Here is a 25152-nt window from a genome sequence, read left to right on the forward strand (position 1 = left end):
ATAGCGCCCACCGCCCGCCACCTCTACCTGAGCGTGTATCAGTGGGTATCCAGGCTCAGCCATCATGGGCAGTGAGTTCGGTCCAGGCAGTTCCAACAACATCTCCTGTTCGAATTGGACAACACCCATCACTTCCGGAGGACAAAGAAGATTTGAGCCTCGATACACGCCTGTCGGAGGTAGTGGGACTATATCCTGCTCCTCAAAAATTATCTTTATCTCCGACTCTTAATGCTGTTGTGAGTGCACTTTCACTTACTTACAAGCGTGATCCTGAGACACAGTAGATAATGGACGAAGATCGTGAACGTAGCTTGTCACCAATGAGTTTGGGCTCTCCTTCTAGCACCCCTCCTCAATCTCCCATTATCGAGCACATACCGAATATTTTTAGAGTTCAAAGTCCTGTAACAGAACCTCCAAAAAGCTCTCAAGACAGCGGTATGGACCTCTCAAGCGACTCGCAAGATGAGAAGCAGATTGAAGATGATCTTCGCCACCCAGGGGATACTAGCAGTTTACCTGCAGAACCTAGCACTCCCACTTCCGAGACTGCTGACATGGATCTCCAGTCCTCTCCTAGTTCTGCATCTTCCTCGTCGTCTGATATACCTGGTCTTGTAACTGGTTTATCATGGCGTGCACCTGCGCCACCTCAACGACCCGTGGAACCTGGGCTCGAACAGCCAGCTTCACCCCCGAAAACGGTTATTCCCTCTCTTCCGTCTGTGCAACCCTTTATCTCTGAGCGAATACACCCATCTCTAAAAGAGTCTCCACCTTCTGCGGTGCCTCCTACCGTCAATAAACCGACTCTTCCCCCAAAACTCACAATAAGTGTTCCAAAGAAACCGGCGATTGTCAATCCATTCGTTTCTGGTGGATTCATGACAGAGTTTGTTGGTTCGCCTGCATCGCTCACTGCTCAAAAATCGCTACCACCGAAGTCTCGCACCGGCTCACCGAACATGTCTGAGGCACAGGCAAGTGTTACAGTTCTGATCATGGACCATTAGACTCATATGTTAATCACTCAGTCAACTCCTACGCCCATCTCAACGCCTGCACCCCCACGTTCGAATCCTCCACCTCAAGCACCTACATTCGTTCCTGCTTCTTCCACTATGTCCACTTCCCTATCCCCTTGCGCACCTTCATCTCAGTTTTCAACGAAGCCTTCCCCTCCACCTCCAGCAGTGCCTGCAAGACTATCTGCTCAAGAGCAACGTCTTCTTGCAGCCCCCTTACCTCCAACCCCTCCATCTGTACCTCAGCCGCCACGAACTCAAGCATACCCCAGTTCTCTCCCCCCTCGTCCGTCAGAAACGGTGATCGCTTACTCCAATAAGGCGCCTTACAAGCCCGGTTATTCACCTTTAACGTCAGCCAGCGACGCAAGAATATCCTATAATGCTACCGGAACAATATCTAATCCTTTGAACATTCGCCCTTCACGATTTGCCCCACTCAAAGCTACTCCAATCCAATCTCAGCAAGCGCCGAAGAAACCGTTGACAATTGGTAATGGCTGGCCGCACACACGACAGGCTAACGGACATGGCTCTACCTCTATATCCCCTGTGACATCCAAGGCTTTACCACCACCTACAGGTACTCATCGACCCCTCACGCCCGAGAGCACTCGCTCGTCAACAACACCACCAGGTCTATCAAATTTCGTCGCATACACCTCCCCATCTCCTCCTGGTTTTTTGCATAAGTCGCTAAGGGATAAGCCACCAACAGACTCTCCATCCAGTTCCGGCGAGCCCAACGTCAAACACGGTAAGGATGCGTCTCTGTCAGAATCTTTGCTTTTTGTTTATGTCTTTTCAGAATACATGGATGTTCCATTACCACCCACGCCTACGACGACCGTGAAGCAGAAAATCTCAATACAGTCGCCACGACCTGTGTTGCCTGCTTCAACCACGTCTCCCAGCATTTTCCGATTTTCCACTGAGTCCGACAGTGCAACACCGCCGTCCGACAGCAAAGGCAAGAAACGGGCGATGTCTACAGCGTCTGATGCAGAAAGCACGCGCCCGCGGAAGCGCACACATCCCTGGCCCACACAAGAGAGTATGTACTCCACACGGATCAAGAGTGATAGCGATGCTGGCGTCAGAGAGATCGTTTTCAGCTCAGACGGTGAACGGATGGCTGTCGTATGTTCGTCTCTGCTGTTCTTTTTTATTCTCCTACTTGGTGCCAATCTCTTAAATATAGGTCATGACCGGACAATCCGAATATGGAGTGTATCAAACCGAGTCGAAACTGCCCGTCTTGCGCAAAACTCGCCAATATCATCAGTTGCTTGGATGGCGGATGACAATGGTATCATCACACTGGGACAAGATGGTATGATCAGTAAATGGACGCGAAACGCAAGTGTTGATGTTCTTGGTCTCGAAGTTGACTTTAGCTTACCGTTTGAGCCAGAACCAGAATCATTGGCAATGGGCAAAGCTCCTCGATGCGGGGAAGGAGGAATCCATCAGCTTCACCTACAACAGGGATCGCCTTGCTGTTGCATTTCCTCGCTTCGGTGTGAGGGTGTGGCTATGGATCAAAGGTATGTCCTTCTCTCGGGTTTTAGCAAGCATTATTAGATCTGTCACAGGCACATGGCAACCACAGCGGTCCATTCTTCGACAAAATGTGACGTGTATCAAGTTCGTTGAGGATGGTGAGGCATTACTCGGAGGCACTAGCGACGGCGTGTTGTAAGGGTTCTTACAAGTGTTGCACCGGTAACTTCTGATAACATATCGCAACAGATGGTATTGTCAAGTGCCCAATGGGACCCTCCGAGCCTATGCATTTCTCAAAGCTAAAATGCATGAACCTATTTCTGATTGCCTGATCTCACGACTGACATGATCTATGTGACAGACGACATCTGGACGTCAGTCCGAACGGAACACAGGCCCTTGTCTCTCAAGTGGGCGCTCGTGCTCATCTTGTAGGCATTCAAGGGATGGATCGCAAAGGCAAAATCGAGCAGGTATATGCGATGAACGGAGATTCGACGAGTGACGCGAAACAATCCACCCCTGCGGTGTTCGTCAATGGTGGTCGTTCTGTGGTGTTCCATAGCAGAGAGTCTTCTTGTTTGGTCTGGAACAAAATGAAAGGCGAGGTTTTGAGTGGTCTGGATCATGGAGATGGTGAGTCAATTGTGATTATTTCTCGGCTTCTCGCTGACTTCTGATGTAGATGAGCAAACCCAGGCCGTCGCAGTCAGTATACTTTGTTTCCTTTTGCGATGTGTGGTATTGAATTGTGTCATAGGGCTTTGACCGTGCATCTCATTCATACATCGTCACGGGAACTGCACAAGGCCTTTTGTCGTGGTGGAACTCCCCTCCCGATCAGTGACTTTAGGTAAGAACTTATGGTACTACTTTTAGCGCACTTGCTCATCAGGAACATTGTCTCCGTGTCAAGCAACCTTCTTGATTAATTGGGTGAAACATGCTAATCATTCCTAAATTCCCTCTGGAAGGATGCAATGTACCAGTACTTTGCATGTGCAACCTACCTAAATTATGATATGAGCATTCTATAATTTTTGTATGGACATTATGCAGCTACTATCCGTTGTGGTGATTTGAGGATAATTGATTCGGAACCTGTTTCATTGTGGACAAGTCCTCATGATAATGACACTAGTGTTTGGCATTATTTGGCTGATTAGGGCCGGTTCGTCGGGTCAAGCCTGTATGATCAGAAGTCGTAGTTGAACTCCTTCGTTGCTCGTCGTCGTCGCCAACATCGACACCGTACTTTCTCATTTCTTCCACCGACGTACGTTCGTCCGCCTTCTCCGCTTTTGTCGCCATTCTTCGCTGCTTAACCAATCCAACTGACCTAGGTCCTGTTCGTAAATTAGAGTCAACCTTCTCTGTCGTGATTGGGTTAATAGCATTTCTTCGCTTCAACTCTCCTCCTTGAATTTTCCGGAAGAATTGGTAAGACGTCTGTTCATTTGCCCTATTACCCAACAGCCGAGGTTTTCATCCTTCATGGTTGCGCGGTTGTCATGCAGCCCCCTGCATGCTGCAGGCGTTCTAAAAGCGGCCCTTAAATGCGTGGTTGACGCGTGTGCTGACTGCTTTTTTCATCTTGATAGCCAAGTTTATCACGTAGAACCATCTCAACGACATGCAGACTATCAAGGTTGTAGTGGTGGGGGACGGTGCTGTAGGCAAGGTGCGTGACGTGTTGTATTTGTATGCTCCGGACTTTGAACTGTGTGCCCCGATATCGCCAGACTTGTTTGTTGATCTCATACACCACGAACAAATTTCCAAGCGACTATGTTCCGACTGTAAGTTGGTTCCGCAAGACCGCCAAACACTGTGCTAAATAAGCGCAGGTCTTTGATAACTACGCTGTCACCGTAATGATTGGTGAAGATCCTTACACGCTAGGTCTTTTCGACACCGCCGGTTCGTGTCTTTTTGTAGTCTCTGTCGTAGTTACACTTCATACAATCGCTCACACATCACTTCCACATAAAAGGGCAAGAGGATTATGACCGTCTCCGGCCACTGTCATACCCCCAAACCGACGTCTTCCTTGTTTGCTTTAGTGTAACGTCACCTCCATCCTTCGAGAACGTGAGGGAGAAATGGATTCCAGAGGTGCACCACCATTGTCCGGGTGTCCCATGTCTTATCGTTGGGACGCAAATCGACTTGCGGGACGATGCTCAGGTGATCGAGAAGCTCTCCAGGCAGAAGCAACGACCGGTGCCGACCGAGCACGGCGAGAGGCTTTCGAGAGAGCTTGGTGCTGTCAAGTATGTGGAGTGCTCAGCCCTGACACAGAAAGGGTTGAAGAACGTCTTCGACGAGGTCGGTGAAATCTTTGATAAATCCTATCTGAATGATTGGCTGATAACCTACAAGGCTATTGTCGCTGCACTAGAGCCACCCGTGGTTAAGAAGACACATAAATGCGTCGTCGTTTAATGAATGATCCATCACGACGGTACAGCTTGTTCTATCTTCTTATGACTCCTTTACGCCTTGTTCTGCCTCATATATCCTTCTCATCTTTTTTTATGTCGTTTCCCTCGTTGCGCCAAGACATCATGATTTTCCCCAGTCCTGTAGCATCTGTTCTCTTCCGCACGAGCTGAGTGGATCTTGAGGCTATGCTGGTGCTCTTAGAGAAGCTGATCTCGTCCGTCTTTCTCACACCACAATTGATGAGTAGTTCGTATTGTCGGAAACTGTTGGGTTCGATAGGAATTTAATACCCACGACGGGGAGTTATTATGTCTATTCATTACAGATTAGAGATAGCTTCGAAGTAGGGCAGAATTGTTTGTTGGCGAGCCTCTCGAAACACAGATCTGACTGGAGTTTCAGATACTATCCCCATCACGTACATAGGTCATTTCTTGATTATAGTAGCGACAGTTCAGGTGCCTTGTAAGGACATGTGAGAGGTGTCGTCCAGAGGTGCTGTGTGATAACTCACCATCGCTCGACTCTCGAATGCCAGCCAATCTCCTGTTCCAGTTGGTATAAGACCCATAGAACGACACTTCCAGAGGCCAACTGCAAGTGTCAAGAGGTTGCACGCGATGTATGCTATCTTCTGGAGAGGAAGGACCTTGAGTGACTTGACGCTTGCAGGTGTAGGCGCAAATGGTGTGAATGCTGCCTCGACAATAAGAGATGTGACGGTTATATTTCATTAAACGGACGTACCTGCATTCATACCAGCGATATTTTTAAAAGGCGACAGAAGAAGCATGAACACGATACCCATGCTGAAGATTTGTACGCCTCCCCCAGACATGTACAACATGAATGCCTGCATAGGAAGAGACTTGGCTGGCGAGATAGCGAGATCCCAAGCACGTTTGTCTTTCAGCGATGCATACGACGATGACGTTGCTACTGTTGGAGCCTTGGCTGGTGCTCTGGACTGTTGAAAGTATTAGCTTAATAAACGGTTAGAAATGAGCATAGGACTGACGCTTGGAGCAAAGCTTGAAAATCCTGGAGGAGGAGGAAGGTTCCTCCATTTACTGTGATCTATGGATGTATACTCCAGGTTGGAGCAGTTTGCCATCTTTGAATTCAGCACCGTTCGAGTGGGTGTCAAATGTACAGAGTGCTACGTCCCACCATGAGACGACATAAATTCCAATTAGGCAATTGAGTTCGGCATTCGGCACTTATTGTAACTTACACACTCGTGGTCTAAACATTTGAAGTGACTAGCTAACAACAGACTCTGCCCTAGATGTCAATACCTGAAGCTTGAAGCCTGGTGGACTCTGGTGCTACGCCGATGTTCAAGTGTAGCAAATAAATCCACATCTTTACCCTCACAGTTGAATAAGATGAAAAGTTATTCAATATTTCCTGATACGAAACTCGAGAGGAATTTATGATATTGAAGCAATCGGTCTGTCTAGTCCTGTGCCCTTATAAGGGAGATATCGACGCTGTCCGGACCACATTTCACTTCATAATACACAAAAAACATACGGTTCAATAATGTCAAAGGCACGCAAAACCAGTCACGTGTCGATACAGCAGAATACATTACTACATACACGGAAGGTTACTAAAGCTTTAAAGGAGCAAGTACTATGTATATGGGCACGCATTAAGCTCGGGTGGTGAACATATCAAACTTTCCGGTAGCAAATAGGATGTAAGGAACGGCAGTAGCGACCAAGGCATCAAGGGTAAAACCGGCGGCTAAATTTGCACCGCTGCTTAGCTTCTGGGAGCTTGCCACTCTCAAAGATGAATGTCGCATCTCCGTAAAATGTTACTTTGGAATCAGGCGTTGTGAGTAGACCAGGCAGGTCATTCACGCTTCTCAAGTTCTGTCGTGCCGAATATGCTTTGAGACCTTTCTGACGGGTCTCTGGATCTGAAGCGCGGTCAGTTGACTCTTCCGTATCAGCCACTCGGAGGAGTTCGGTGCGACGGGCAACGAAGTCATAGAGTGGAACAGCATATCCGCATGACTTAGCGGAACTGTTAGATCGAAAGAGACTGGAGTAGATGGGGGATGGCCTACCGTTTGACACCGATACGCATCGATAACGATAACTGCACGAGAGCCCGGCTTCCTAATCTCAGGAGAAATAAAATATTCGTATTCTTCTGTGCCACATTCGTATACAGTTCCTACCTTCAGATGTTAGAATGTAATTGAAACAAGCACCTATCCCAAACAATCTCAAAATCCTGGGAGGTCCCTCAAAGGCATTGAACAGGATCGTTATGCGACCATTCTCCCTAGATTATTTCCGTTCCTTACTCTCAAAGACTAGCACAAAAATTGATCGGTACTCACCGCTCTTGGTCAAATCTTGATACCAAACTCGGTGAGAGTTCACGACATGGAAACTATCTGCTGTGCCCTTGGCGGAGAGATTTATATGGCCATCAGGACTCAGGGGAGCCGAAGCCACCCAAAACATGTGTTGTTTCTTGATCCATTCGATGAGAGATTCAGGTATCTCATCGTAGAACTTGGCCATGGATAGTAGATGATGCAGCTAACTTGGAGCAATGAGCCTTGTTACCCTTCCGAAATACTTTGGCTCTAGGCTCGGGACCAGCCCGGCTTATAAGTCTGCTTCGGCTCCTCAGAGCTCCCGTAGTACGTACGTCCAGGGCAACGTACTAGGAACGTGATGTGACAAGACCTCGAAAACCTCGGCAGCTGCAAATTTGCTTCCGACTTACCAGGGTACTATGTAGTAGTAGGAACAGCGACGGTAAAAACCTCTTGACTACGAACAGGACAGCATTCTGGCGCTGAGCCATCCAGAAGGCTCTGTCCCTCGAGAGTTGTAGGTGCTTGGAAACAGGAGTAGGATCGTTCGCCATGGTCATTGGGCCCGGGACAGGGAGCAACCGCCGTTGGTCACTGAGTTTAACTCGAAGGAGGACATGTACTATGTCTGGCGACATTTTCCTTGAAATCTACTTGGTTTTGCAAATGCAGTTGCTTGATGCGCTGTCATTGAGCTATGTAGAAGAGCCTGGCCAGTGGCCATCCGCCAGCGGGACCGACTTACTGTGAATAATATTATTAAATGAAACACTCGGCCTTTGAAATTGTAAGGGCCCTCCCTTTTAGCGCTGTCAGGCGCTAAGTCCTGGGATTAACTCTCTTCCCACCGTCGTTCCCGCATTGTTATGTCTCTCCAGCCATTCACCTCTCTGTACCGATATGCTGTTGAACCAATAGCACCATTTACCTGGTTTGGTACCAAGGTCTCTTCCCTCGATTTGGTAGCCGTGTTTCGGCTTTGTATCGCTTTGAGACAGATGAGGGAAAATTTGTATGCTAAACACCAGCGAAGCGCTGGAGAGGATAGACCTGCACTTGCAGAAGAGAGGTCCTTCGTGAGAGACGCATGTGCCATGCTGACGATTGTATTTGGAGGGGAGGCTATCATAGGTACTGCTAACTTGTTGTGTAGGGAAATGTCAGAGCTGCGCATACTGACCGCTCCCTATGCGCAGGCCCTCTCCTTGGTATTCTGCCATCTTTCATGCTCTCCGGTGTTTTTCCTGGATTGTACATCGCCGCACAAGCGATTGTAGAGTATATCCCTGTCCTGCCGTCCGCGTCATTCAGCACCGAGCTTCCTTTATCCATTATCGACGGATTTACCCGAGCAATGCTTCTCTGCAGCCTCATACCACCACCCGTTATCGCCCACACATCCCCCGTTATCGCATCTTCACCGTGGGCTCTCCTTCTCTCGTCTCTCGTATGTGATCGTTTCCCGTCATGATTTCCGTCCTCATACCTCTAACCACTCTTTCCTACCACAGGTCATCACCAATGGCGGCTTTTTCTTAACGAATATGTTCTCATTCATGGAGCCCACCCCGCTTACACTTACGACTCCCGATGAGCTCAAGCCCTATGGCTGGACAACCACCGACATCTGGTCTGCCCCGTTTATCACGGGGCTCTATGCCCTCCTCACACATGCCCAGCCGTTCTGGGCCGAGTTGCACAGTGTAATTTCGACTGTCCTCGGAGGTGCTGGCAGTAAAGTTGATCCTATGGATGCAGAGTCTGCCCGTGCGCTGTGCGCGCTAATCCTCGCAGCATTATTCTCCACCCGCACTGCGAAGAACTTTGGGCTTATCTGGAAGAAGAGTGAGTTCTATGAGTTGTTTTTATGTTGTGGCGGTACTAATGGTTCTCTAGGTGTTGTAGAGAAGATCAAGACACAATGAATACCCAGCACGATATCTATTTATACCGCTTGCTGTAGATCTACATGACATTTATGAATGATATGTCCTTGCCACGAATAGTGTACGAGTGGTCCAGCGGTGCGTTGAGAGCCCGTTGAGAAACTCTAAAGATGTAAAGCTCTACAGACACTGAGGCCTGAGAACATCTAGAACATACATATATGTATGATCGAGTGCGTTCCCCCTTGAGGCCTTCGAGCTCTGATTCTCCGCTCCCAACTCAGCAGACCTTGTCTCCTTGCCATGCTCATTCGTGACAGTCGAGCCATGAGACTGCGCAATTGATCTATTGTCCTTTTCCGTGAGATGGATGAAAATGCATGTCAGACTAATGAGCTATCAGCCATCTGGGCTTCATGCTTCGTGGTCACTTCTTCATCAGACAGCACCGCAAACGCGTAGAACGAGCTGTCTGGGCACTTGCACTGATTCTAGTTGTATTAATTTCAATATCGGGCAGGTCCAGGTTGGTTGCTAGACGTTCCGAATTATTTCAGCTTGCCACTTGGTGCAAGCATGAGTGAGTAGTTACTTCGTCCCCTCATCCTAAGCAATGTTGATGCATAACAAAAACAGGCCACTTAGCTTGTTCTGATGCATCAGAATAACACTATAGCTTGTCTTTTGACTCAGGACTGCCACCTCTAAGTGGGTACAAATTTGGTGCATATCCCGCTGTGATACTGTTCTCGTTCAGTACAGCAGGAGCACTAGTGGTGTAACCTTTCTGGCATATATTGACCTTAGGTTCATTTAACAGTTCCTTGCGTAGTTCAAGTCCAAGCTGTGTTCCCGTTGACCGGATCGCCCGTCGAAGCGCCCGCATTTGATCAGGTGCTTGCGACGATAAGTCGACGATTTTCAGATCGTTGAATTATCGTCGGAATGATTCCTTAACATGCAGGACGATAGTTCGCCAGTAAGAGTTGGAGATTCTTGCTAATTTTTCAACCTGTCACTTATTTGTCGCATGTAGCCTATATACAACAGATCCTCCGAGTCCTGAGTCCTGATACACATTCTGCTTCTTCCTGCGACATTTACAGCCATCCCACAGGCCCGTACATGTGCACTAATGGATCTTCATCAGCACGCCCTCCGAACCAGCAGGCAGCAGTACACCTCGTACCTCCTGAGTCTATTCCTCTTCATCCTCCGCAGTTCTTCGATAATATCATGATGCTGCCCAACCACCAACAATATGATGCATATGTGCGCCCTACCGGCACAGATCTATTAACCGTTCATCTCACTGTTTTGCAGATGACTTGACACCTTCGACACCACATTCGGTGTCGTCACAGTCGTCACCGGTTTCCGTCTCGGACATCTTGGCATTCAATACTCGATGTTTTTCTTCGGCACTCCTACCTCCATCACTGAGGTATGCATTGGTCTACGGTCCACATGCTCTGGATTGTTTATCCGCCAACCTTCGGTTCTGCCTATACTCTCATCCTGAAGTCCGCTGGAAAGCGCACCCATTCTGATACAAGTGCCAAGCTCACTTTTCAAAAACGTTTTTTCCGATAGGATATAAGAGCAAGGCCACTAGCAGAATCCGAGCCACTGTTTTTCTTGACACATCCCATATAACCTAGCACGAGCCATGCATTTCTCGTTCCTCCGAGTAGTCGCAGTCGTTGCAGCTTTGACAGGATCTATGTCTGTCACCGCACAGTCCTGTGCGTCCGTAGGCCAGGCTTGTGGCAAGACCAGCCCGGTAGGCCTCTCATGCTGCAGTGGCCTTTCCTGTACGCCTGTTGTGAGTATCAGTCGTTCGCTTTGCATCCGAAATTCAACCCCACGACTCACCTTTGCGCCTTGTACCAATAGGAGTCCGCTACTCCTTCCACGTACTGCACGAAAGTCCAGATGAGCTTTGCAGACTGAGCATGTCACAATAGTGTGTCTTATTTCTTTCGCGTTGGCACAGTGCTTGATCGCACGATATACAGTTTGTCGCGGAGTTAATGGATGTGCTCACTTTTATACAATTTTTCCTGACGCCTCGACTGGACTCCCGAATAAATTACTGTAGCGTTGATAGAAGACCTCGGGCTCAGGCCTCATGTCATTCGACTTGTATACGTTTTAGCATCAGTAAAAGTAGAACAAAATCGGTGTCTTCAGCCGACATTGAAATAGGTGTACGTGACATTCAAGATCATTCGAAAGAGGCTACTTGAAGACCAGGCTAGAACAGTTCCAGTCGTTGCCGGCGTCGGCAATTTATCACGTAGTCATTGATGTCACACAAGTCAAAGCGGCGTGATGTGGTTGGAACAAGTAGTCCACTCTCTTCGCTCTCGCTGGCCGAGCCCGAGGCATAACAGCTCTCCGATTATTTTTATAGAACAAGAGCCATTCTGCACCAGAGAACTCAGACAAGAAACCGTGACAAAATGGGTTGAATATATTTCACCTTATTCGTCGCCTCGTACGCTTGAATGATTATACCAAAATGATGAACAAAGATATGGTACCGTAAGGATAGAGCGAATCCGATCCAAAGCGCATTATGTTCAATGCATCGTGCACTTGATGTCATGGTGAGTATTGTACTGCCAGATTCATAATTGATATTGCCATCCAGGCCAGACGGCGGGAGACAACAGGCCTGGAATATTTTATCTCCTATTGTCACTTTTTCAATCCCACCCGCCCATTTCTCTCCTAGGTTCTCTTCTTTTCGACTACCATCATGGCCTCCGTACTATACAAGCATCTATTACTGTAATTGACGATGGGACACGTCCGGAACGCTTGTTCTTAATTTCAATATCGGGCAGGACCAGGTTGGTTGCTAGACGTTTCGAATTATTTCAGCTTGCCACTTGGTGCAGGCATGAGTGAGTAGTTACTTTGCCCCCTCATCCTAAGCAATGTTGATGTATAACAAAAACAGGTTACTTAGCTTGTTCTTATCCATCAGAAAGGCCCGTGCATGTGTACGAGACCTATGTGATCTATCCAAAGCTATTTTGACACGTTTTGCAACTGTCAGTCGCGATTCTGGTCAAGATATAGCTCCTCGGAAGACTCCGATAGGCCAGGATGTTGTAGACTGTAACAAGCCAGGCAGCTGCCGTAGGGACGGAGGGAAATACAAACAAGCATGCATCGAAGAGGAGTCATGCTAGTGATAAAGGTACTGGTGGTATGTCAGGGACCTCAAAACGCGCACGAAAGACAGTCCAAGCACAGTCTGCAGCACCTGGTGGGTTTGCAAATCCTTTCGCACTAAATGGAGCTTCATCAGCACGCCCTCCGAATCAGCAGGCAGTAGCACACCTCGTACCTCCTGAGTCTATTCCTCCTCATCCTCCACAATTCTTCGATAATATCATGATGCTGCCCAACCAAAAATATGATGCACATGTGCACCCTACCGGCACAGATCTATTAGTAAGCGTTCATTTTACAGTTTTGCAGATGACTTGACTCCTTCGACACCACATCCGGTGTCGTCACGGTCGTCACTGGTTCCCGTATCGGACATCTTGACATTCAATACTCGATGTTTTTCCTTGGCAGTCCTACCTCCATTACGTCCACTGAGGTATGCATTGGTCTACGGTCCACATGCTCTGGATTGTTTATCCGCCAGCCTTCGGTGTAGCGGGGCGCTCTGGCACGGGACGGGAGTGGCAAGGGTCCTGGCACGGTGGCAGGAGTTCTGGCTCGTAGTCGGTAGTCCTCGCGTGTGTCGTAGTCTGTCCTCGATAGACAGAGCCGTAGCCTCCCGCTATAGAGATCTGGCCTTGGTTCCCCTTGCAGTCCTTCCCGTTACATCGGTTCTGCCTATACTCTCACTCTGAAGTCCGCTGGAAAGCGCACCCATTCTGATACAAGTGCCAAGCTTACTTTCCAAAAACGTTTTTCCGATAGGATATAAGAGCAAGGCCACTAGCAGAACCAGAGCCACTGTTTTTCTTGACACATCCCGTATAACCTAGCACGAGCCATGCATTTCTCGTTCCTCCGAGTAGTCGCAGCCGTTGCAGCTTTGACAAGATCTATGTCTGTCACCGCACAGTACTGTGCGAACCTAGGCCAGGCTTGTGGCAGGACCAGTCCGCAAGACCTCTTATGCTGCGGTGACCTTATCTGTGGGCCTGCTGTGAGTATGAGTCGTTCGCTTTGCATCCGAAATTCAACCCCACGATTCACCTTTGCGCCTTATACCAATAGGAGTCCGCTACTTCTTACAGGTACTGCATCCAAATCCAAAGGGACTTGGCAGACTGAGCATGTCACAATAGTGTGTCGTATTTCTTTCGCGTTAGCACAGTGCTTGATCGCACGATATACAGTTCGTCACGGAGTTGATGGATGTGCTCACTTTTGTACAAATTCAAATTTTCCTGACGCCTTGACTGGACTCCCGAATAAATTACTGTAGCGTTGATAGAAGACCTCAGGCTCAGGCCTCATGTCATTCGACTTGTATATGTTCTAGCATCAGTAAAAGTAGAAGAAAATCAGTGTCTTCAGCCGACATTGAAATAGGTGTACGTGGCATTGATGATTTCAAAGAGGCCACGTAGTCATTAATGTAACACAAGTCAAAGCGTGATGTGATTGGAACAAGTAGTCCACTCTCTTCGCTCTCGCTGGCCGAGCCCGAGGCATAACAGCTCTCCGATTATTTTTACAGGACAAGAGCCATTCTGCACCAGAGAACTCAGACAAGAAACTGTGACAAAATGGGTTGAATATATTTCACCTTATTCGTGTAGTAGGCACCCAAAATGCTACTCCTTACACTTTGGAGGCGAGAAAACGGTTTTGGAAGACGGAAAGACGACGGCGGACGTAGTATTCCTGTACTGACGATAGGAAACGTCCGAAGGTGATCGGTACATAGCGAGGATTTCGAAATTGGTGTGACTGCCATGTGCGCGCGCCACTTCAAGCTTCAAAGCTTCACTGAGCCACTGACGCTCCTTTTCATTTTGATCTCTGCATTCTTCTGCGCGTGTCGTCGGCATTCAAATGCTACGCGACCTTATGTGCTCGAATCTAAAAAGAGATTTTGGAAAATGGATGGGTTTGCGGAATCAGAAGACACTGTCGCCGATCTGTCTTCATTTTTGGTGGGAAATATTATGCACCGCCTGAGGAGGGTCATTGCTAACTGCCATAGAGGATGGAACCAGTCGAAATCACGCGGACGACGAAACATACTGACAGCCGGAACAGAATCATACTTCAGTTCTGACACTGTCAAGAACAAGTGCCTCCTGACGCACCTGAAATTGATTGGACCTCAAGATCCGCGCCGTATGCGCTATTCAACGGAATCTATCAGTTGGGAAAGGATTGGTACGGAACACGCGTGTCTGCATCACCAGTCTTCATCGCAGGTTCATGGAATTGCAGAAGAGGAGGAAGAGACAACGGTAAACATAGTATACAGACGTCAATTATTATGAATGGAGGCATAAGGTTACCGTCCGAAGGGTTTAGAACTCTTGGTGGTTTGTAAATACAGTAACGAAACGGGGTACGACTTCTTTGCTAATTCTGAACGCCAGTCAAAAAAACGCCTTCTAATCATAGAATACCAGGACCCTCAGCTCGATGGATTCCCGAAGCGGCGCTCCCTCTGGAGTATTCGGGTCTTGGAAACCAGTATGGGGCGTGAGCCTCGCGACACTGCCATCTTGTACCGAGTCAAAGCTGAAACCCTTTTAGCACGACAACAACCTTCCCCGAGTGACGTCACTCACCATTTGATAAGAACAAACTCTTCTGGGGTCATCGCCTTCATGTATTTCCACTGGTGGTTTGGGTTGTATATGACTCCAAATGTCTCACCCTCGTGGTCAGGGTATACAAGAGTGACAGGTACCAAGTCTTTCTCGTAATCAAGACTCCGGAAGTCACATAGTGCAAGCGGCCAATCTACAGCCGCATGTGATATGGGACGCCAAAGGTTAATGATTTGGAAGCGTCTTCGAAGGAGGGAAGGAGCTTCTGTTGGCGGGAGATGCCTGTGAACACGAGCAATGGACGATGCAGTCGTTTGGTCCACATGAACCAGCGGAACTGGTTGACGTTTCTGTGGGCCATCATCTACCTCACCTGGGCGACGGCGACGAATAGCTGTGTCACGAATTGGAAATGAAGACGTCATTTCAAATTGGTAGTGGTCAACGTACTATGATCGAAGATGACAATCCTGGTTGCTCCCGTAACCCTCTTGATAAGGTCGATGCTCTCAGAGTAGTATTCGCGCTCGACCTCATCATCATTCAAGAAGCTGGTATGTTTCGCCGCTTCTCGCCCATACTGAAACCCAGCAATGTCGAGCTTATAAAGCTCCTCCTTCCCGCGCACATCCTCAATTCGTATATCATGCGTGTCCTCGACCCAGTTGCGGTCTCGCTTTCCGGTGGTGCTATCTGAGTTGATGGTACTGTAAGGCCGAGAGCCGTCAGACGGAGCCAACATGTAGTTGAAAATGCCGATAGTGTCAGAGGCCATGGTTAGTCCGTTTGTGCTGGATGAAATGCGGAATGAAAGTGTGCTGGTATCACGAGTAAGTTGTATCTTACTTATATATGTTTCCAAAGTCCGGGGAAGTCGTTTGGCTGACATATCATGTTATCAAATACCTGGTCCGCTGACTGTTAATGTGGATTCATAAGCATGACGCCAGGGAGCTGCGGGATGCGCAATGAGTGGAGCTCTTACCTGAATTACTAAGTCCCATCAGCAATCTACGCCGGGGAGAGAATTCTTGATTTCGTAGCCCAAAACACTGTTGACTACGTTGAAGTTGCTCCAGGATACATATGGCATGTATAGCACAAATTATTATTGATGATGTCGACCAAGTACATATTGGATCGACGAGAATGAGTATCAACTTGTCAACTTTGTCGCTGCGCAGGGTCACTGCAGGTTCAAGTGATTGATTGATGAGAGAGATATCAGGCTGAGAGACCTGGGGTTTGAGCCTGCGAGCATTCTGTGGTGACGAAGAAGAGAATTGTCGATGCCTGCCGGCAGGTTGTGATACAATGATCTAAGGCCTAATCAATTGTATATCAGGGCTCGCGTATTTTCTGATAAGCGGATCTTATGATTCCTATGGGCTAATGCAAGTTAGGCAGCACATAAGCATCACGAAACATGCTCACGATTTGCAGACTCCGAGATTACAGATTAGAACAAGCCTGGAGAACTAATGTCATAGAAAGAATTGTATCATGATGTGTAGATCCCTCGCCTTGCAACTGTACTCATCTCCACAAAACCCAAGTCGAGTGTTCGGCATAGTTGTCGAACATATCTAGGCTCACTTGCAGGAGGTCACAAGTATAGCTCTCCATCCAGGTACAGTGGCAGTGGCAGAGCGAATAAATTTCATTCATAAATTTCGCACATTTACATCTTCAGCGTTTATAAACCTATATCACTTCGGGTATTCACTGTATCTTGATCTTCTCAGCGACACCTGCACACGAGTTCAAAAGCCATCAGCGCCGACCACCGATCCAGAATAAGATAACTTACTCCTCTTCCAAACAAGCCCATAGTTCTTCGCAGTCCGGGTGGAGAACATTCCCGCAAGAATTAGCGCGCATAGCGCACGGGCGGCCTCTGGGTCCATAGGACCGACTTTATCGCCAGTGTTTCCGAGGACGGTCGAGATAACGCTGTGGAGTTCGGCCCAGAACGGCTGAGAGTGCGTGAGGAGGGCATAGAGCCCCGTGATGAACGGCGCACACCACAGGTCCGTGGCTGTCCAGCCGTAGGGCTTGATCGCGGCGGGAGTCGTAAGTGTGAGCGGGGTAGGCTCGAGGAATGAGAACATGCTGGTTATGAAGAAGCCTCCATTGGCGATGACCTGTTATGGGCAAAATCAGTTAGAGATCGAGACAGGATCGGGAAGGGACGACATACGAGAGAGGATAGCAAAAGAGTCCACGGAGAAGATGCGATAACAGGGGATGCGTGGGTGATAACAGGTTTGGGTATGAGGCTGCATAGAAGCAACGCGCGCGTGAATCCGTCGACGATAGACAACGGAAGCTCAGTGCTGAGTGACATGGACGGTATAACAGGGATATATTCTACGATCGCCTGTGCGGCAATGTACACACCGGGGGAAACACCTGAGAGCATGAAAGATGGGGGAACAGCGAGCAGAGTGCCTGAAAGTGGAGAGCGGTCAGATGCATAATAGGTTCGAGTTAGCGAAGTACCTATGATGGCCTCTCCTCCAAATTTGATCGTGAGCGAGGTACATGCGTCTCTTAGGAAGGATCTCTCCTCCACAGGTGCGGATTTATCGCCAGAGCGGCGTTGATGCTTGGCATATAGATCTTCCTTGGTCTGTCTCAGGATGGTGCAAAGCCGCAAGGCGGCCACCAATTCGATGGAGCAGACGTTGATACCAAACCAGCTGAAAGGTGCTATGGGTTCAAGAGCATACCGATACAAAGTTATGAATGGCTGGAGAGACATGACGGGGCCAAGGAATAGTTGGGGTCAAGGTTGTAGAAGACAAGCAGAAGTCCTGAGACATTCTCCTTCGGCTCAGCGCTTGAGCAGTAAGCCGGCAGTAATATTAGCTGGCAGTCGGATTTCGGAGCAATCCTACGCGCACAGGCCACTCTGGACTTTGGACACTCATGCATCATGATCAGGAATTTCATCGGTTTGCTTATGAGCAAACCTTCCATAGCACCAGCCATCGACAGCATACAAGTACAGCAAGAAAACGTTCAAGGAAATGATCATCAACAATCTCGATAGTATTTATACCATACAGAGCCCCAGACAACAGTATTTGGAACAGCAAATAAATATGCGCAATAATGATAGTCAGACCACGACAATGAGCAACGTCAATGCGATTAGATTTGTGACGACCGTGAAATGTCGTTAACAAGTATCGCAGGGAGTCACTCGGCTAGTCGAACGCAACGATCCTAGTTCCCATTCCTCGCACTGGCCACATCAATACTGTCGTCGACTGTTCCAAACTTGAGATCGTCCAGGACGCCAAGCAGATTTATATCCCAATTCTGGAAGTGCAGATCGACAGCCGGAAAGTTTGGACACAAAGTAGGAAGGCCACCGAACAGCTGAGGTGCACCCCAGTATACGTCCATCTTCTGGTCCTTGGAAAGTTCGGTCCAATATGCCGGGTCCATAGGGTGATCAATAACGTTAAGTATAAATGCACCTTTATACGCTGCTGCAGGTTCCTTCAGCCCAGACCCTGGGAACGTCGGAACTTCCATGAATACGTTGACAGCGAAATTAAAATAGGTCAATTCTTCGGCAGAATAAATCATATTACCGAATTGAACAGGAGACGTGACCACACTCGGTTGGCCACCTGAAAGTGGCTTGTACGAGGCTGAAACGCCGCGCTTAAGAGACATGGACCATAGAGTGTCTTCAGGGTTTTCTAAATTCTCGGAGTTTGATGGATGTTCCGTATGGAGGACATGGATGATTACGCCATACATATGATACCAACGTGGTGGGTTCATACATATGACCTCGCTGTTTCGAATTATGACCATAGGAATTGGCTGCGGGAACGCGTCCTTGTATCTTTCAAGGTGGTCGGGAAGCTGGTTCAAGAGCTTGATGGGATAGATCCTCGGGCGTCGCAGGTCATCGGGAAAGCATGGGTTTCGAGGGACTTTAGAGTAGTATCGGCGGGTGACAGCGTCCTTGTGCTGACAGAAGTTGCTGATCAATTGCGCGTATTGTCGAGCATCGGGCATGTCGAATTGAGCGTGTTTTTGAGCACCAGGCATGTTGAAGAAAGGCGGCAGACGCAGTGGCATGTCATGGTGCTCGTCTAGCTTTTCGTAGATCATCATCGGTATGATACTTTCCACCTCGAGATTTTCTCTCGGTATGCAGTAGGTAAATGGCGCAGGGAGAGTGGCTCGCAGTGCTGGCCTGTTCGATCCGGTTGAAGTTTGGGTATGGACGAAAGTCGGTCGGACTTGAGGGATTCGAGTGGCATCATCGCGTGCAAGTATGGTATCCGTATTGACGACAGCGGGGATGGGCCGTGGTGCATATAGCAGATTTTGAGGCGCATAGTGCGTATTAACATCAATGTTGTTGGCATCCTCTTCCAAATCATATTGCGCGGAACCAGGGTGAGCGAACTGGAAGCCAGGGACCTGCATGCTCGTGTGTTCGGCTTGCATGCTAGGTCAAAAAAAAACAAGATTCTCGTACCTGCTCGTGAAAACCGAAAGCGTCGAGATTGCTGGCGTACAGTTCATCATTACTTGGTAAATGATGAGCAAAGCTCTGAGAGGGTGCGATAGTGGTGGACTGAATGTCACGCACGACGAGATGCGCGGACTCATTCATACTTGAAGAAGAGCTTTCAATCTGAGTTGACTGCATAATGTGATAACAAGCAAGAGACGAAAGGTGATGAGGATGTCGAGGAAATGCCTACTGTTTATATATGCAAAGGTGGACCTTGTGGACTTTTAAAAAACAACAAAAACCAACGGTCATTATTTTTAAGTGAAAGGTAACTAAGCATGGTACAATGGCGAAGCGGCTGTAATGGCCCTAAACCGGGAATGCGAGATAGTTCTTTACAGCGATCAAATCCATGAGTGCGCTGGTTCAAGACTGTCCCCTCCAGAAAACTTGGTGTCCACATGTTCCTTGCGCCGAAAGGTGTAATCGGACTTGGAATAATCGGTCCTTGATTGGCCAGGGAAGCAATTCCGCAACCTGCAGGATCTGCCGAGTTAGTCGTAGGAGATCAGGGCATGTCATCAGACGCGCTGTGGGTCGTGCTGCTCGCAAACCTTTTTGGCCCTTTTGTTCAAGAGACTAGCGATTGTCATGACTTCACCACGACAAGCAAGCACCACACCCGCCACATTGCTACAACAAAGGCTACAGTTACCAAACGTAAGAGCAACTTTTGTCCACACCATCTAACAAACGGCCGGTCTCTCGCTCATCATGCTTTAGCTACCACCGGGCCGACCCCGTGGTCACGATGTTTGGTCGGCCTGATTAGTGATTGGTAGCATCAAAGGTCTCGGCGCCTTGTTACCTTCCATGTCTGCTCCACATACCAAGCGTATTTGCCAGATAATCAAGGTGCGTACTGCGGGTTCTCGCCTCGTGTAATAAATGCTCAGACCCCTGACCGTTCATCATAGCTCAAACCAGAATGCGCCGACGAATACAAAGAGGTCCACAGGAACGTCTGGCCCGGCGTCCTCAACGCCATTAGACGGTACCACATCGTGGACTACTCGATCAACCATTACCCGCAGCTGAATTTGCTTATCGCAAACTTCAAGTACACGGGTAGTGACTTTGAGAAAGATATGAAAGCCATCGGGGACGACGAGGAGACGCAGAGGTGGTGGAGGCTTACTGATAGTATGCAGGAGAGCTTCAATGATGGTGCATCTGGGAGTGGAAAGGATATCCCTTGGTGGACGGTAAGTTTTCATTGTAGACTGGCGATCTTCGCTTCCTTGAATAATTTGGTGAATAGGACGTTGAGGAAGTCTTCCGTTTCGAGGGGGGCTCTTCAGCATGATACGTTGACAGCCATTGCTGATGAGATTGACTACCTCACTGCGTGAATCAAGTATTGGATGACAGCTGTGCCGTCAGCGTGTAGTAAACCGTACCATGATAAAAAAAAGGTTTGAGATACTAAGAGTTTGGGCTCAGGCTGTTGACTAGTTGGAAGGTAGTGCGATATTGAAAAGGCAGACGATGAGGAAAATTTGCCCAAGGCAAGAATGTGACTGGTTACAATTGCTCAAACTTGACGCGAAACATAGCTTCAAGACATGGTAGATTTTATCGGCGTGTACTCCGTATATGCAAACTCATCTCGAGTAACGTAACTTCAGCCCGAAATTTCGATACTCGTCGATCTGAAATACATTTCTAGTCAAGTGGCAAGGTTCAAATTGCATGACCAAGTGCATGAGTCGATGTAGTACCCACAAAAAGCAACCTCTCCAACAACTGAGAGCAACGACTTCATACTGCTTATGTGAACTTTTCTGAATGATGCATCCGTCTGAAAATCCACTACCGGCACCTGGAAAGATGCCCGCCAATATTGACAACAGACGATGAATTTGTCACTATTTTTGTGTTCCAACGAGAGTCAATCTGCGGAAGATGAATGAGGCTGGACATGTCGATAAACTCTTGTCGGAAGTGATGTGACTCATGCGAGGAGGGGAGCAGGAGGGTCATCGACTTGAGTGTCGCTGAATAAATTCTAGCACCAGAAACAACGGGAAAGTATATGGGGAAACTGGTTATAGTGGAGCATAAAGCACACACGGAAGCGTTGCGGAGGCGGAGATGATGTAGATCTTTGTGAAAGGAAATGTGAGGTTTGAGTGCGGAGGCCAAATAGTGACAGTTAGTATTGAGGTGTAAGCGAGAAATATTTGGTGCGTAGAATTTGCTGAGTCGGAGAACAAGAAAGTCACATTCCAAGGCTCTCAAACGAGGTGTGTCGAAGTTGATATCCCAGCCACACAGGTGTAGCATGAGCTTGACGACCATTTTCAAACGCTTGCTCTCAGAAAGGAGGATATCGAGAAGTCGAGAGTTTGCCGCCAGTATCATCTAAGGTTGGTGACTGCTGCGAGTGCGGTTGCGTCATGGGGCACTGTATACAATGCAAAGGGTGAAGAGTAAACAACCAGAGCGAGCAAGCCAACACTGAAGAAGACGTGGAAGAAATGGTTTGACTTGAATGATGTAACTTGCCCGGGGGGACGACCAGAATATGCGACCAGACTCCTGCGCCAAAGGTGGCACACCCTGGTCAAGTCTAGGGGAGGGCTGGAAACGTTGACCGAAATGGTGTCATGTCCGCGTGAAAGATATCCGGATAGTCTGTAGAAGTTCCACTGGCAACCATTGGATGTACGGCTCTGACGGCGTCACACTGACAGGACTTGAACAAAAAAAGGATGATGCATGGATCTCGTGATGTAGATCATGATGGGTTCTAGATCTCGCTAAGTGCATTAATCAATATGGGTTGTCATTACCTCCGGGCATCCCACTGGCACTGGTTTATGCCTCTTGGCTGTGTCGATCGGTCGGTTCCATGGCTGGCTCGCCACCGATATGCAGTAACTCAAGCTTGGCTAGCTAAGCCTTACATACTTATTGTACAAAAGAATGAATTGTTTATTATACGCCACACGATTATGTAACAACCCCGTTTATGTTTTGCAACTTTTGCTTCAGCACTCTCGTCCAGGTACGTTATTATCTTGTAGCTCGTATGTTACAGAACTTAGTTCTGACTCGTTCTATGTACTGAATAGTGTTTTTTCACTCTTGCTGAGTCCCGACTCGCTCTAGCCTCTGCAGACCGTTGAGGCATGCAGGGCGACGCCGCGACCGCCGACGAGGTCACGGTCGCGCGACATGGTGGCCGAACGACAGGCATGCTTTTGAAAGTCCGCCATGGTCATTCTAACCGTGTTCCTCAGAGAGATTAGTCTTACCTGAGCTTTATTAAAGTTTCGAGTAACACTAATGAGTATGTGAAACTTATCCGACTAAATGGCCAGGGTATGGGAGCATAATAAGCTTTCGGGCTCTTGGTATCTATAATCCTTTCCATCACCTTTTTCACTCTTCTGCGAGCCCCTACAAACACTACGACGATGGCCAACAAGGCAAAACTTGAGGCACTCCTGACTCTAATCAACACATCCGCACGAGATGCCATCGCGTTGTATGAGCAGTACGGGGATGTACCCGCCATCGACCAGACAGAGCCCCACCCGTTGGACAATGCAGTCGACCAGGTAGCTTTGAAGAGTGCTATTCGTACTCTTGAAGGTGCTTGTGCTCAGATATGCGCGACACTTGCTCCACCTGCCCATACTGCAGTTAACGTGAATACTTGTATAATATAACGCACTTTACTTTTGCTCATCAGATTGTACGCAGCTTGTCCAAGTGTATGATCATGCTTGCATGCGAGTAGTTGCTCGGGAACATGTTTCTGATATTCTGTTGAAGTACCCCAAGGGTCTTCACGTCAACGAGCTCTCCAAACAAATCAACATCGAGCCAAAGAAACTGGCCAGGATAATGCGCCTCCTGGCCACGAGAGGTTGCTATAATGAAGGTAAGGAGCTATTTGTTACTTGGTTTGATTTCTTCTCAGACTGCGCCAGTTGACATGAACGTTTTTGCCAACAACCGACTGTCTCTGATCCTACTCGACGAGAATCCTGTCAAATACATGATCTTGCTTCACGTGGACATAGTTGCCAAGGGAGCACCGGTTTTCTATGAGACGCTCAAAGATCCAAAGATTGCCTACTCGTATGAACCAACGGTTGCCCCTGTGATGTACGCCATTAACAAAAATGGAACTGAAGGAACGCTCTTCGACCGGATGGCGCGGCATGTATGTTTTTAAAATATCGCTCGCGTCAGGAAGCTTTACTCATATAATCTACTCGTAGGACGGCCAACGCCAGGTAGGGATTTTGGTCCCTCCATACGATCATTCTGACGTCTCTAGTAGTCCTATCATACGTCGATGAGAGGTCTGAATGACATTATGGGCTCCCTCGCCGTCCTGACTCGTAAGTATTTGAGCACACAAAGACAGGATAACTTTGTGCTAACCTGATAATAGATTTCCCATTCGAAAAGCTCTCAACAGTCGTCGACGTTGGAGGAGGTATCGGAGCATTTTCTCTGCCTTTGGCTAAAACGCATAAAAACGTTAAAATTATAATCCACGATCTTCCGGAAGCATTAGTCCAGGCGAGAGACGTAAGTTGGTAGGACAATGTACTTGCCGCCAAATTGATGGAATCTAGATCTGGGCGAGAGAATGCCCTGAGGCCCTGACAGAAAACAGGGTCGAGTTCGAGAATTTGGACTTCTTCAAACAAGTGCCCGCGAAGGGTAAGGACATCTACTATGTAAGTGCTAGACTCTGTAGGTGACAACCTGCAAAGTTGACAATGATCGCAGCTCAGAAATATCATCCACGACTGGCCTGACCGTGAAACTGCACTCATTCTTTCAAACCTTCGCAAGGCGCTCGGTCCAAACAGCCGCGTCCTCATCCGTATGTCAAATATAGTGTGATCATCGTCCCAGTCTGACAATTTTAGATGACTATGTGCTCCGCCAGCTCAGCCGCAAACAAGCAGTAATAGAAGCTTCAGAGCTCGGAGTTGTTTCGGTATGTCATGTCCGCTGACCTACATCCATCTTTGTTCATCTCCGCACCTAGGCCCCTGAACCTCTTCTTGCAAACTTTGGTGTTGGAAATATGCGTTTATACCAGCAAGACATGACTATGTTGTTCATACACAACGCGATGGAGCGAACACTGCAAGATTCCCTCACACTCGCGTGAGTAATGTTCGATTACTGCCTTGGCTTCACCTGATTGGTTTGGAATAGCACTGCCGCCGGTCTGAAACTAGAGAAAGTGTGGGACCTTGTCGAAACATGCGTCTTGGAGTATTCTGCCGCATAATATTCGAGCTAATCAATTGTTCATCCACATATATCTTCACATGCGAAGATATACTGCACGCCACATACTTACCAGAACACACCTGAATTTCCGATAGTTTATTTAATTAGCTTAATTACTGCCTTGCAAAATATCTCAGCCCGCGATCAAATTTCAACGAGAACTGTTATACCGATATAAACACTCGTCGAGGCTATCGAGTATCTCTCGACCTGCGTCACGATAAGATTGCATAGATGCAGGAGCCTCTGCTTCTTCACATCATTACGCTGTATGAGTTTGCAATGCCATCACCCCGGGCCTGCCATACGGCTTGATCATAGAATTATATGTTCTCGCGAACAATCA

The 25152-nt window shown here is 48.1% G+C and overlaps 15 protein-coding genes across 15 annotated transcripts; 9 read left to right on the forward strand and 6 right to left on the reverse strand.

The window, feature by feature from the left end:
• The first annotated feature begins 159 nt into the window (after positions 1-159).
• On the forward strand, positions 160-3735 carry HD556DRAFT_128994 (WD40-repeat-containing domain protein). The gene is made up of 12 exons (XM_041299373.1): positions 160-239; positions 288-441; positions 505-983; positions 1038-1785; positions 1837-2172; positions 2230-2387; positions 2443-2575; positions 2624-2726; positions 2781-2840; positions 2896-3170; positions 3220-3242; positions 3295-3735. The coding sequence occupies exons 2-12, from the start codon at positions 291-293 to the stop codon at positions 3379-3381; spliced, it is 2553 nt and encodes an 850-aa protein (XP_041163847.1). The 5' UTR covers positions 160-239; positions 288-290; the 3' UTR covers positions 3382-3735.
• Positions 3736-4167: 432 nt separating this feature from the next.
• HD556DRAFT_1458359 (small GTPase CDC42) lies at positions 4168-5263 on the forward strand (the record flags this gene model as incomplete). Its single annotated transcript, XM_041308177.1, has 5 exons — positions 4168-4215; positions 4277-4333; positions 4382-4454; positions 4528-4862; positions 4917-5263. 5 exons carry the CDS (start codon positions 4168-4170, stop codon positions 4977-4979), a joined length of 576 nt encoding a protein of 191 aa, XP_041163848.1. The 3' UTR covers positions 4980-5263.
• A 154-nt stretch (positions 5264-5417) lies between these two features.
• Positions 5418-6093, reverse strand: HD556DRAFT_1439829 (uncharacterized protein; the record flags this gene model as incomplete). Its single annotated transcript, XM_041306015.1, has 4 exons — positions 5418-5441; positions 5494-5675; positions 5727-5946; positions 5998-6093. 4 exons carry the CDS (start codon positions 6091-6093, stop codon positions 5418-5420), a joined length of 522 nt encoding a protein of 173 aa, XP_041163849.1.
• Positions 6094-6579: 486 nt separating this feature from the next.
• HD556DRAFT_1518318 (uncharacterized protein) lies at positions 6580-7525 on the reverse strand (the record flags this gene model as incomplete). The annotated part of the gene is made up of 4 exons (XM_041309107.1): positions 6580-7006; positions 7060-7169; positions 7207-7280; positions 7335-7525. 4 exons carry the CDS (start codon positions 7523-7525, stop codon positions 6713-6715), a joined length of 669 nt encoding a protein of 222 aa, XP_041163850.1. The 3' UTR covers positions 6580-6712.
• A 664-nt stretch (positions 7526-8189) lies between these two features.
• Positions 8190-10166, forward strand: HD556DRAFT_1458397 (uncharacterized protein; the record flags this gene model as incomplete). The annotated part of the gene is made up of 6 exons (XM_041308178.1): positions 8190-8454; positions 8520-8770; positions 8835-9168; positions 9330-9347; positions 9730-9789; positions 9903-10166. The coding sequence occupies 6 exons, from the start codon at positions 8190-8192 to the stop codon at positions 9989-9991; spliced, it is 1017 nt and encodes a 338-aa protein (XP_041163851.1). The 3' UTR covers positions 9992-10166.
• Positions 10167-10835: 669 nt separating this feature from the next.
• HD556DRAFT_1347969 (uncharacterized protein) lies at positions 10836-11359 on the forward strand. The gene is made up of 2 exons (XM_041302294.1): positions 10836-11107; positions 11145-11359. The coding sequence occupies exons 1-2, from the start codon at positions 10879-10881 to the stop codon at positions 11174-11176; spliced, it is 261 nt and encodes an 86-aa protein (XP_041163852.1). The 5' UTR covers positions 10836-10878; the 3' UTR covers positions 11177-11359.
• A 1859-nt stretch (positions 11360-13218) lies between these two features.
• On the forward strand, positions 13219-13715 carry HD556DRAFT_1347984 (uncharacterized protein). The gene is made up of 2 exons (XM_041302295.1): positions 13219-13387; positions 13443-13715. The coding sequence occupies exons 1-2, from the start codon at positions 13237-13239 to the stop codon at positions 13532-13534; spliced, it is 243 nt and encodes an 80-aa protein (XP_041163853.1). The 5' UTR covers positions 13219-13236; the 3' UTR covers positions 13535-13715.
• Positions 13716-13920: 205 nt separating this feature from the next.
• Positions 13921-14765, forward strand: HD556DRAFT_129272 (uncharacterized protein). Its single transcript, XM_041299397.1, has one exon. The coding sequence runs from the start codon at positions 14168-14170 to the stop codon at positions 14705-14707; it is 540 nt and encodes a 179-aa protein (XP_041163854.1). The 5' UTR covers positions 13921-14167; the 3' UTR covers positions 14708-14765.
• Positions 14766-16302, reverse strand: HD556DRAFT_129380 (uncharacterized protein). Its single transcript, XM_041299409.1, has 4 exons — positions 15972-16302; positions 15437-15904; positions 15005-15380; positions 14766-14954 (listed from the first exon to the last, which is right to left on the reverse strand). The coding sequence occupies exons 2-4, from the start codon at positions 15873-15875 to the stop codon at positions 14825-14827; spliced, it is 945 nt and encodes a 314-aa protein (XP_041163855.1). The 5' UTR covers positions 15876-15904; positions 15972-16302; the 3' UTR covers positions 14766-14824.
• Positions 16303-16420: 118 nt separating this feature from the next.
• On the reverse strand, positions 16421-17818 carry HD556DRAFT_1347998 (uncharacterized protein). Its single transcript, XM_041302296.1, has 3 exons — positions 17489-17818; positions 17187-17437; positions 16421-17130 (listed from the first exon to the last, which is right to left on the reverse strand). Exons 1-3 carry the CDS (start codon positions 17748-17750, stop codon positions 16750-16752), a joined length of 894 nt encoding a protein of 297 aa, XP_041163856.1. The 5' UTR covers positions 17751-17818; the 3' UTR covers positions 16421-16749.
• A 137-nt stretch (positions 17819-17955) lies between these two features.
• Positions 17956-19722, reverse strand: HD556DRAFT_1347999 (uncharacterized protein). Its single transcript, XM_041302297.1, has 2 exons — positions 19497-19722; positions 17956-19438 (listed from the first exon to the last, which is right to left on the reverse strand). The coding sequence occupies exons 1-2, from the start codon at positions 19668-19670 to the stop codon at positions 18218-18220; spliced, it is 1395 nt and encodes a 464-aa protein (XP_041163857.1). The 5' UTR covers positions 19671-19722; the 3' UTR covers positions 17956-18217.
• A 101-nt stretch (positions 19723-19823) lies between these two features.
• Positions 19824-20473, forward strand: HD556DRAFT_1348002 (uncharacterized protein). The gene has a single exon (XM_041302298.1). It carries the CDS (start codon positions 20051-20053, stop codon positions 20315-20317), a length of 267 nt encoding a protein of 88 aa, XP_041163858.1. The 5' UTR covers positions 19824-20050; the 3' UTR covers positions 20318-20473.
• On the forward strand, positions 20266-21119 carry HD556DRAFT_129479 (rhamnose mutarotase). Its single transcript, XM_041299420.1, has 5 exons — positions 20266-20390; positions 20453-20740; positions 20797-20950; positions 21002-21043; positions 21099-21119. The coding sequence occupies exons 1-3, from the start codon at positions 20349-20351 to the stop codon at positions 20839-20841; spliced, it is 375 nt and encodes a 124-aa protein (XP_041163859.1). The 5' UTR covers positions 20266-20348; the 3' UTR covers positions 20842-20950; positions 21002-21043; positions 21099-21119.
• On the reverse strand, positions 21066-22107 carry HD556DRAFT_129489 (uncharacterized protein). The gene is made up of 2 exons (XM_041299422.1): positions 21257-22107; positions 21066-21200 (listed from the first exon to the last, which is right to left on the reverse strand). The coding sequence occupies exon 1, from the start codon at positions 21897-21899 to the stop codon at positions 21348-21350; it is 552 nt and encodes a 183-aa protein (XP_041163860.1). The 5' UTR covers positions 21900-22107; the 3' UTR covers positions 21066-21200; positions 21257-21347.
• Positions 22108-22957: 850 nt separating this feature from the next.
• Positions 22958-24804, forward strand: HD556DRAFT_1430702 (S-adenosyl-L-methionine-dependent methyltransferase; the record flags this gene model as incomplete). Its single annotated transcript, XM_041304932.1, has 11 exons — positions 22958-23191; positions 23247-23427; positions 23477-23712; positions 23771-23785; positions 23833-23893; positions 23947-24086; positions 24134-24238; positions 24291-24387; positions 24434-24504; positions 24556-24677; positions 24729-24804. The coding sequence occupies 11 exons, from the start codon at positions 22958-22960 to the stop codon at positions 24802-24804; spliced, it is 1338 nt and encodes a 445-aa protein (XP_041163861.1).
• Positions 24805-25152: the final 348 nt, after the last annotated feature.

Source organism: Suillus plorans (assembly GCF_016647745.1).
Source record: "Suillus plorans strain S12 chromosome Unknown HD556scaffold_11, whole genome shotgun sequence".
Lineage (NCBI taxonomy): Eukaryota > Fungi > Basidiomycota > Agaricomycetes > Boletales > Suillaceae > Suillus > Suillus plorans.

Excerpts from the sequence above, each read along its gene's own strand:
- HD556DRAFT_1347969 (XM_041302294.1), top strand. The coding sequence starts at position 10,879 with ATGCATTTCTCGTTCCTCCGAGTAGTCGCAGTCGTTGCAGCTTTGACA. Across the intron at positions 11,108-11,144 it reads TGCGCCTTGTACCAATAGGA|ATGAGCTTTGCAGACTGAGC; the intron begins GTCCGCTACTCC and ends ACGAAAGTCCAG.
- HD556DRAFT_128994 (XM_041299373.1), top strand. The coding sequence starts at position 291 with ATGGACGAAGATCGTGAACGTAGCTTGTCACCAATGAGTTTGGGCTCT. Across the intron at positions 984-1,037 it reads CGAACATGTCTGAGGCACAG|TCAACTCCTACGCCCATCTC; the intron begins GCAAGTGTTACA and ends TTAATCACTCAG. Across the intron at positions 2,388-2,442 it reads TCAGTAAATGGACGCGAAAC|AACCAGAATCATTGGCAATG; the intron begins GCAAGTGTTGAT and ends CGTTTGAGCCAG.
- HD556DRAFT_129380 (XM_041299409.1), bottom strand. The coding sequence starts at position 15,875 with ATGTCAGCCAAACGACTTCCCCGGACTTTGGAAACATATATAAGTAAG. Across the intron at positions 15,381-15,436 it reads GATTGTCATCTTCGATCATA|CTATTCGTCGCCGTCGCCCA; the intron begins GTACGTTGACCA and ends TTCGTGACACAG. Across the intron at positions 14,955-15,004 it reads GAGTTTGTTCTTATCAAATG|CTTTGACTCGGTACAAGATG; the intron begins GTGAGTGACGTC and ends AAAGGGTTTCAG.
- HD556DRAFT_1347999 (XM_041302297.1), bottom strand. The coding sequence starts at position 19,670 with ATGCAGTCAACTCAGATTGAAAGCTCTTCTTCAAGTATGAATGAGTCC. Across the intron at positions 19,439-19,496 it reads CTTTCGGTTTTCACGAGCAG|GTCCCTGGCTTCCAGTTCGC; the intron begins GTACGAGAATCT and ends ACGAGCATGCAG.
- HD556DRAFT_1347998 (XM_041302296.1), bottom strand. The coding sequence starts at position 17,750 with ATGTCTCTCCAGCCATTCATAACTTTGTATCGGTATGCTCTTGAACCC. Across the intron at positions 17,438-17,488 it reads TGGAGGAGAGGCCATCATAG|GCACTCTGCTCGCTGTTCCC; the intron begins GTACTTCGCTAA and ends CTCCACTTTCAG. Across the intron at positions 17,131-17,186 it reads CTCTTTTGCTATCCTCTCTC|GTCATCGCCAATGGAGGCTT; the intron begins GTATGTCGTCCC and ends TGCCCATAACAG.
- HD556DRAFT_129479 (XM_041299420.1), top strand. The coding sequence starts at position 20,349 with ATGTCTGCTCCACATACCAAGCGTATTTGCCAGATAATCAAG. Across the intron at positions 20,391-20,452 it reads GTATTTGCCAGATAATCAAG|CTCAAACCAGAATGCGCCGA; the intron begins GTGCGTACTGCG and ends CGTTCATCATAG. Across the intron at positions 20,741-20,796 it reads AGGATATCCCTTGGTGGACG|GACGTTGAGGAAGTCTTCCG; the intron begins GTAAGTTTTCAT and ends TTTGGTGAATAG.
- HD556DRAFT_1348002 (XM_041302298.1), top strand. The coding sequence starts at position 20,051 with ATGTCATCAGACGCGCTGTGGGTCGTGCTGCTCGCAAACCTTTTTGGC.
- HD556DRAFT_1347984 (XM_041302295.1), top strand. The coding sequence starts at position 13,237 with ATGCATTTCTCGTTCCTCCGAGTAGTCGCAGCCGTTGCAGCTTTGACA. Across the intron at positions 13,388-13,442 it reads CGGTGACCTTATCTGTGGGC|CTTTGCGCCTTATACCAATA; the intron begins CTGCTGTGAGTA and ends CCCACGATTCAC.
- HD556DRAFT_129272 (XM_041299397.1), top strand. The coding sequence starts at position 14,168 with ATGTGCGCGCGCCACTTCAAGCTTCAAAGCTTCACTGAGCCACTGACG.
- HD556DRAFT_129489 (XM_041299422.1), bottom strand. The coding sequence starts at position 21,899 with ATGATACTGGCGGCAAACTCTCGACTTCTCGATATCCTCCTTTCTGAG.